The sequence below is a fragment of the Apaloderma vittatum genome, unplaced genomic scaffold, assembly GCF_000703405.1.
Source record: "Apaloderma vittatum isolate BGI_N311 unplaced genomic scaffold, ASM70340v1 scaffold2056, whole genome shotgun sequence".
Lineage (NCBI taxonomy): Eukaryota > Metazoa > Chordata > Aves > Trogoniformes > Trogonidae > Apaloderma > Apaloderma vittatum.
Genome location: NW_009723207.1, coordinates 10,145 through 19,412, shown reverse-complemented (window position 1 = coordinate 19,412; position 9,268 = coordinate 10,145). Strand labels below are relative to the sequence as shown.

Sequence of the window (9,268 nt, the reverse complement as noted above, 5' to 3'; positions counted from 1 at the left end):
CTTTCTTGAAGTCCACGAATATTTCTGGGGTGAGTATTCATGTTGTTGTAGGAGCTGTGTTTCCCTCCCCAGCTCATCTCCAGACATGAAGCCAGCAGTCCTACCTCTCCTCCCAATGTGTCAAAATCTGCCTGAATTCAGGGCAGTCAGTGGAGACTGAAGTCAATCAAATCGACTCGAGTGAGCCCTAGTGATGTGGGGAAGAGACACTAGAGAACCACAGCCAGGAGGGGGAATACTGGTGGCCACAAGGTTTTCTCTTGAGACCCTTTAGAAAACAACTAGCTAACTCAAAAAAAATAAAAATAACCTGCCCAAAACCCGTACTGGAAAATCACTAACTCAGAGAGCTTCCTACACCGGGGTGGCCTCTGCTCATGGCAGGGCAGTGCGGGCAGTGCTGGGGAGAGGCGGAGGATGGCGGAGCAGCTGCAGCTGGTTTGTCTCTGGCTCTGTCCTTTCCTTGCTGAGTCCTTGTTGTCAAGAGGCTGCTGTAGATTCCGAGTCCTCAGTTTCTTCAGGGTTTGTTTTACTCTTTTTTCTTTTCTCTTCTTTTCTCTTCTTTTCTCTTTCTTTTCTTTTTTATCTTTTCTTCTTTTCTCTTTTCTCTTTTCTTTTCTTTTCTTTTCTTTTCTTTTCTTTTCTTTTCTTTTCTTTTCTTTTCTTTTCTTTTCTTTTCTTTTCTTTTCTTTCTTTTTTTTTTTTTTTCTTCCTTTTCTTTTATTTTCTGTTTTCTTTTCTTTTTTCTTTTCCTTTTCTTTCTTTTCTTCTCTTTTCCTTTTCTTCTTGCTTTGTTTTTTGCTTTTCTTTTTCTTTACTTCTTTCTTTTCCTTTCTGTTTTTTGTTCTTTTCCTTTCCTTCTCTTTGTTCTTTTCTTTCCTTTCTTTTTTTTCTTTTCCTTTCTTTTTTTCTTCTTACATGAGATGAAAGGAATCGGAGTCCCGGGGCACGGGGAAGTGTGGAGGGGAGGGTGGAAGGGAGCCTGGGTAGGTAGTGATGGGACGGAGGAAGGGGATGCGACTTCACTCCACGTTGCTGCTGTCGAACGCGTGGCACTGCAGGTCTCCGCTCAGGAAGTCAGTCCCCGGCAGCTTCATACCGTATTTGTCCACGCACCAACACAACCCACGCTTCCGGCCTCGGGAGGGCTTGCACTGGGGAGACACCCAAAAGCAGAGGTCAGGAGACAGCCACCAGGCACCATGCAGCTCCCCTGCGCTGGGCATCAGGACCAGCCCTGCGCTTTGTCCCTTTCGCCCCAGCGATGCAACCCCCTGGGTAAGACCTCGCTCCCGCTCTCTGCTTCTAGCACATCTCCATCCCAGCTGCTACTCCAGCTCGGGGCTCTCTGACTTTTCCTCCTCCCACATCAGCTCCTTCAGGATGCTCGCCTCGGGCTGGATGGCACTTGGAGCCATCACAGCGCCACCCACCATCAGTCATGCCTGGAGATGCTTGCAGAAACCTCCCCACCAACCCAGTAGAGGAGAAACCTTTGTCCTTTCCACCCAGGGCAGTGGACCCTCCCTGGGTGGGAAGCATCCCTCTGTGGGATCTTTCTTACCTGCTTCCTCTTGTAGAAGCCCTTGCGGTCACAGTTGGGGAGGTGGACGGCGCGTGGCACCATCCGCTGGCTGCTCTTGAGCTCTTGCAGGGATGCCTCCATGTGCCTGCGGCAGGGGCCCTGTGAGCAGGGAGAAGATGGAGTGTGAGAAGGGGAGCACCCCACAGCAAGCCTCCAGCTGCAAAAGCCCCCAGGTCCCCTCCCAGCATCCTCTCCCCAGGAGGAAAAATCCCTCCCCCAGCCCCCTGCCCATGAGAGCCCCGAAGAAAGAAGGCGAAGGCACCCACCAGCTCAAACTCTTGCCGGAGCTCAGGAATGACAACACGGGGGTGGGCTGTGTTTTCTGCCATGCCCACGAATTTGGCCAGGGTCAGCTTCTTCCTGCGGTCCTTCTTCAGGGCCTCAGCCTTGAGCTCGGAGAGGCGCCCATGCTTGGGCCGGTAAGCCTTGGGTGGGTAGGTCTCCTCTGTCATCTCTGACGTGGTTGGTTCTTCGTGCTCTCGGGACTCCCGTTCTGGAAGGGAAGAGATACCAAACCGTCAGGTCTCCACGAGCTGATCAAGACTTGCTTTCGTACAGAGAGCCTCCTGCCTAACCCCAGAGGACATCTTTGCACCAGGTGGGATGGGAACAAATTACAAAGAAATCTTCTTCCCAACTGCTGCCTATAGCCCTATACTGTGTGGGACTTGGCACGGCTTTTGTGTGATCCCCGAGCTCAGGACAGAAAGGTGTCTGAGGGCATGGAGAATTTTGGGGTCAATACGGGCTCCTACATATAAAGTCACCATCGTCTGTAGTGTGTCAGTGGAGAAGGACTTGTAGGAGGGTTATCCCACACCTAGAAAGGACCAGATGACACACAAAATGTGGCAGAGAAGCCTCTCTTCAGCCACGGCAAGAGGATTAAGTAACAAATTCACACCACACTGACTTACAGACGCAAGAGCAAAAGCCAGGGATTCGTGATGAGACAACTCCAAAGTCAAGGTCAATCCCACAAGAAAGGCACTACGCCGTTGGGCAGACACTTCAGCAGCGATGCCAAAGACGTGGCTAAGTGCTGGGATTTCCAAAGCCCTCAGCCCCACGCTCAGAAGACCAAGCCAGGCCCTGGCCGCTGGCACCCACTGAGCAGCTGGAAAAGCCTAAGGTAACACTGCTGAGAGGCGCTGCCTGACCACAGCTGCTGCTGATGGTACCAGTGGTAAGGGAGCACATTTAGGCTCTGCCCATGGCAGTCACCTTCCTGTACACCTCCCAGATCGCCCCAGCATGACCTGTGCCGGCAGGATGCAGTCAGGAGCTCTGCACAGTTATATATAGGAGAGCTGGTGACAGGCTAAACTTAGATGACTTGTGACATTTAGTACAGCCACTGGAGTGAAAAAAGTTATTTCTGGACTAAATTTGAATGGAGTTTAAAGCTCCTGAGGTTCCAAGTCTCCCAGTCCTTAGTTCCCAGCAGCCTTGTGCTGACGCAAGGTTTGTGCTGGCGCCAGCGGGCAGGCACGGTAGAACCCACTGTGATGGGATGCTTGGTGTCTGCCATGACTTCAGTACCAGTAAACGTGGCTCATCCCCTCCTGGCACCCTATGGTGGATACCAAGACAGCAGGGCACTGATTTTGCCCCTCTTTGCAACATCACTGTTGGGACAAAAGAAAAAGGCTGAGGATGAAGACAAAAGCAGATAAAGCCCCCTACAACAAGGCAAGGAGGAGCCATCCTGCAGACTGGCTGCTCCCTAGTACCCAGACTCATCCAGGGGAGAGGAGGAGCAAGGCTCTGCCCCACCATTCTGCCCAGGGGTGCCTGGGCAGAAAAGCAGCCTTTGCCACAAAGGTTTTGCGGCAATTCGAGGTCCGAAAGGAGACCAGAGACATGTGCAGTGACTAACCCTTCCACAACAATGATACAAGCTGTGATCTGTCCCAGGAATCCCCTCTGGCACTGACTGCCAGGGCTGGACATGGCAGAGCCAGGGCATCTCCCTGGGCTGCCCTACGGTGATTAAGGGGAGGGGAGGATTCACATTGGCACAGGCAATCCTGCCGTAACACAAGAGGGGCACGGCTCATTACCTCTGCAATAACAAATACGAGAGGCACAGCCACCTGGGCAAAGCTAAAATAACAAACAAACGGGACAAGGCAGAGAGGATTCCGTCAGAAGAAAGAGCACGGGATGTCCAGTCCCAGGGACTCGTGGTGCAATGTGTGTTTGCAGCAGCTCAGATGGCTCATACGGTCAGCAGTGTCACCCTCTGAGAACAACTTATTTCTCTGCTTCCTGCAATCTGACTGGGAGCTGGGGACTAGCACGAAGACCTTTTGGCAAGGGGAGATGGGACCCACAGGAGCCCAATGCTCTGCAGAGGGAGCCAAAGGCGGGTGTGCTCTGAAAGCTGTCCAGCTCCCAGTCTGAGTCCAGTGCTTACTGCAGGACTGAAAAAGCACCTGGAACTGACCTCCTTCCCACTCCCCCAGCACACACAGGTCCACGCTCAAGTAGCGATATGACAAGGGATGGCTGTGGCAGGACTCCTCCGTCTGCTGCTCAGCAATGGTGTCTAGTTCGAGACTTTATTTCCCAGTGAGAACCTCATGAATGCCTTGGAGGGATCCCCTTCCCTCCACCCCCAGATGTTTTTTATAGCTTGATTTCCTTCAGTGACAAGGCTGAAGCATTCCCTGCTCATGCACTCAACTATCTGTTCCCTAATTTGAAACTAACAAGAATATTCTGACAAACTGAAGGGCAGAGGTCTCTGACACACAGACTCCTGACAAGCGCTGGGCAGCTGGTGAGGAACCTTCCCGCTGCCAACAGGAGAGGGAAAGGCAAAGCCGGGACAGGCAGCACCCATGCTGTCCCCTCCTTTGCTTCCTGGCCGGCTCATCCACATCAGTCTGCAGCCACCCATCGCAGCTGGGACCAGAGACCCATGTCAGCATCTCCAGAGCCCCTGCATCCACCTACTCATCCTCATCCACCAGCTTGTTTGCTAACCTCCATCTGCCACCCTGGGGCTGGCTCACTGCAGCCAGCATTGGCATTGCTGCATGTCTGCTCCTGAGGAGACGTCAGCAGGAGGAACACCCAATTTCCCAGAATGAGCCCTAATTGTGCCTGTCTGAGACTCAGGAAGGAGGCTGAAGTTCTTCCTCCCTTGCTGTCAGTATCTGGCCTGCTGCACAGCCCCTTCGTGCCTACTCCCATCCACCTTGCCAACCCAGTGATTTGGTTTCAGGCAGGCAGCTGTTTGTATTTCAGCCATGGGCACAAGGCACAGGCTGGAAAGCCCTACTCACAGGGTGCCCAGCTGGGGGACAGTGGGAAGTAGGAGGTGAGCAGCTCTCACATCTCCATTCCTTCTCCCTGCTCTCCAGGAGGAGGTCCCAGCTGGCCACACTCCAAAGAATGACACTGCTCACCAAGCTAAGGATGCCTGGCTAGCCTGGAGGTGAAATCTCAAGAGGATGTTGACCCTACAGCCAAGGCAGGAGACTGAGTTGGACTCTAAGCCATCCCATGGCTTCATGTCTGGTCTGATGCTGCAGTTTCCATGGAGAACCCAGGGGAAGAAGGGTGAGCATCTGGAGATGCTCCTGACACAAGTCAAGCCAGAACGACTGTGTTGTTGATGTTCTAATTCATGAAACCTCCCCTAAGCCCCGAGAGGCAAAAAATACTCACAGAAGAGTGTGGGCTGTCCTCTGCCCCACGGCTGAGGGCTTAGTGTCCTCCCTCTGCTCCACGCCAGCAAGAGGGAGCTCCTTAGCAGAAGCCGTTTCCAACCCTTTCACCTTGTCTCTGGTCATGGAGCAGCAAAATACCAGGCAGTTTCTGGAAAGCTGCAAATTGCTCCTGTCCAGCTGCCTGCTGTCTGTGACAACCAAACCCAGAGCAGCCCATGCGTCTTCTTGCACCTGGATCAAAACCCAGCCAGGGTGCTTCTGTGCTCCAGACGTTTTGAACACGTGTGAGGTCCTCACAAGGTGTGTGTGTGTGTGTACACGTGTGGGTGTGGGGCATGTGGGAACACCACCTCCCTGTTTGCTTACTTTACAGAGAGGAGCAGGAACCTTGTTCCAAATGGCTAGGAGGCTTGAATTTTCCGAACACGTTTTCATCGGTTTCTGGCAGGTAGGTAGGAAATGCATCTATTGACCACTGCTGCTAATGATCCATGCTTGTTACATCCACAGCCCACTGCTAGAGGACTTGCTGTCCTGTTCAAACACCCCCAAAAAAGCCTCATGCACCTAAGGACAAGCACAATCACAGCACAACCTTGTTAAAACAGCCTTCTTGATTATTATCATGGCTATTATTACTTACAGCATAATACACCACTTAAGCAAGAAGGTGTTGGAGAAAGACTTAGCAAGGATCTCAGTTAAATCTCTAGTTCAGGAGCATCAGGCAGCTGGCTCTGGTGGAGACCTTGAGAAGTTGCCTGGTCCTTCCTTTGCCCCCCAGACTTAGAGTGCAGCAAGTATTTTCCACTGAACAGCACACTGCAACAGTGCACAGCATCTCTGCTCTCCACCAGAAGAGAATTTGCCCACAGGAAGAAAAGCCACCTTCTAGTATTCCCATGAAGGGAGTATCTTCAGCTGCAGAATTTCACGAGTGACCCCAGACCCTGCTTTTCCAGTGGGCATCTTATGATTTTGGGTCCTGCTGGCAGCTGTCTTTGGAGGACTACAGTTTATGTCTCATTGCCACTTACAACAACGTGGCGTTTTCCAAACCCAGCTGGGTGATCTCTGACATCTTGGCTTTCTTTTCTGGGAGAGGGACAACATTTTGGGATCAGACACCTAGGCAGCTGACACTGGCAATGGAGAAGGGAAAAAAAATCTACAGGAGAGGCTGGGGGAGAGAGATTTTTCTGCAGTTCCCATCGATCAGGACCCCAAAGCCCTAATTAGAGCCAGATCGAGACACTCCCTCTGAGTTTCACTGACAACATCTCCCTGGCACAAACAGCTGCAGACTCTATCTACAGCGGTTCCACTATCTGCCCAGCCCCACACCAGTTTCTTACGTTTTCCTGCTGGACTTTACAGGCAGGCAGAGGGAATGATTGCTGAAATCAATGTTTGTCTTCTTCCCTGTACCTGCCAAAAGGATGGAATTCTCCCATTTTTCCTTCCTTCCCCATCCTTTACAGTCCTGGATCTTGCTGGGCAATGCAAAGCAGCTTCCCTGGGCTCCCTGTGGCTGGGAGAGTAGGAAAGTCCCTGAAAATAGCTTTTGCACTTGTAAATCACATTAGAGATGTACGTATTTTAATTCAGACTGGGTCTTACACAGTAAGTCTGTGCTCAGGTCCCAGACTGGTAAAAACCCCCATCATGCATTTCCCTCACTTGCCCTTCCCACTTGTTCCCACTGCAGAAGAGGAGGAAATGTGCCTGATCTATGGTGAAACCTCCTGGGATGGGCAAATAGGTTTCTCCCCAGCCTGGACTTGCACCTGTGACCATGACAAGAAAATAAAAATACCTCCCTCCTGGTAAGCACACAGGGACAGCCGCTGTGTTTGCATTCCTGAAATGCAGGCAGGGAAGGGATAAATGTAGGCAGGGAAGGGATGCAGAGCAAGAAGGTCGTCTCATCTCTCGCCCTTTGGCAGCTGAAGAGCGCCAACTGAGCAAAAGCATTCCTGAGCTCCCTGGAGGCCGCCGGGATCAGCCCAGATGGAAGGGAGCTTTCACCGCCCTAATGAAGAACAGCTCATTTATGTTCCCACTGCAGGAACAACCCCGCTGTAGCATGTCGGTGAATGACCCCCAGCCCCTCGTCACAGCCCTGTGGGGTTGGACAGTGGAGCTGGCTCAGGCATGATGCCCGGGGCCGGGGTCACCGCTCCAGACCACCGCCCCGGTGAAGTCAGGCTGATCTCAGGCAGCCGCCCAGCCCGAGGCCATCTGGCACCCACTGGAGCAGGAGCGGCCAGGGCTGGGGATGCAGGCTCCGGATGGCCAGTCCCTCTGCTAGCCCAGGGCGTTGGCTGCTGGAGAGCCAGCTGCAATTGCCTTGGACTTTCAATGAACTTTTGTGCTTTGGTGGGGACTTGAGGGCAGGCCGGCGTGGCCAGTCTGGTGCAGACTGGAAAGGGTGCACGCTGGTGATGCTCACAGGCAATGAGACTGGGAGGAGACACCCCACACCGAGAAGGACAGAAAAACAGCAGCCCTGCTTGGACTGTCACCTCACCTCCCCCAAGCCCTGGCAATGCACAACAGGCATTTATGACAGATCTGTGTCAAATAATGCCTGTCCGCTAACACAGAGGTGTTGGGGCTTCACAGGATGGCTCAACTCCGTGTCTGTGTAATTGCAGAGGTGCTTCACCCTCCAAATTGCAACCAGCCTCATCCAAATGGGCACAAATTTTAGGGTGGAACGACATATCTCTGGAGGCTCCAATCTCTTCTTCTGTGACTCAAACGATCTCACTCAGGCCTCCAAAGGTCTGAAGAAAAATAAACCCCACTGCCTCTTCAGTACTGGTCCCCTTGTAGCCTGTGGTACCACTCTCCTGCCCAGCAGTATCAAACTGTTTTACAGGCATAGGAGCAGTGCTACGAAATCCCAGACCCTATTTCCTTCACTGTGAATTAGGTACATAAACGGTTGCCAAAGGCAGCAAATCACCTTTGTGATTTGCAGAGTGCAGAAGGAAGTCTTTAGCAGTTAAAGCATCACAAAGCACACACAAAAACATCCACTCTGCCCCACCATGCCCAGACCCCTGCCAAAGACATATGATCAGACTCCAAAACAGTCCACAGCCCAAAAGCCACACAAGGTTTTGGAAGAGAGCTCTGGGGTATCCCAGTAATTTAAATCCCTGTGACAGAATGGTGAAAGTTGCTGCGACTTCACTCTCTTGTCCCATAGAGACACCTCAGTGGGACCAAGTTCAGAGAAGAGACAGAAAAGCAATGAGAGGGCTGGAAGGACTCAACCCTAGCTTAAGACTAACCTCTACAGTATTAAAGCGAGTAGGATGCTCAGAAACAGCTCAGGAATACCTGAAAAGCCTTGGAGTGGGGATGGATAGCAGAGGGATGTGCTATACTGTGGTCTTTTTTTTTCCCCCTAAGTTATTGTTTGGGCTTTGCTGAACTAGTCTGGAAGACCAGCTCTTTCTCAGGAGATTTTTGTCGCCTCAGCAGAAACCTGCGGATGCAGATTCTGCTGCATCAGCCAGGGCTCACCTGCAAAGCGTGAATATCAGGTGCCTGGGCTGCCCCCAGGTTCACATGGGATTCATGGGAAAGGGAGATCATGGTCCTGATGACCTCAGTGTCCTCATACAGATCTGGATGAGGGAGAAATGCAGCTCAGCATGTGGGAAAGGAGCTCTCAAGGGAACCAGCTCATGTTTTGGTCTGCTCTGGAACCGCAGGGCCTATCTGTGGGAACGGATCTCTGCGTCAGCACCGCTCTCCACAGTGCCAGCAAGTGCCGTGGCAGTGGGAGAGGTGCAGCTACAGGAACTCAAACAGTAAGGAAGGATCTGCGTTGCTGTGTGCCAAATGATACTTTCCTGAACTTCCCTTGCTTGCTACAGGCACAAAAAAAAATTCCCTGGGAGCAACTCTTGAGAGCAAGAAGAAAAACAGGCTTCAAGGTGGGGAGGTCCATAATGCAAGCTCCTTCCCCACATGTCGCTGACTGTTA

General features: G+C 52.2%; 1 protein-coding gene across 1 annotated transcript; it reads right to left on the bottom strand.

The window, feature by feature from the left end:
- Positions 1-870: 870 nt before the first annotated feature.
- On the bottom strand, positions 871-4,386 carry IGFBP5 (insulin-like growth factor binding protein 5; the record flags this gene model as incomplete). Its single annotated transcript, XM_009872010.1, has 4 exons — positions 871-1,154; positions 1,565-1,684; positions 1,852-2,080; positions 4,307-4,386. Coding segments are annotated over 4 exons (561 nt in total), but the record flags the coding sequence as incomplete, so codon positions are not given.
- Between the last annotated feature and the right edge of the window lie 4,882 nt (positions 4,387-9,268).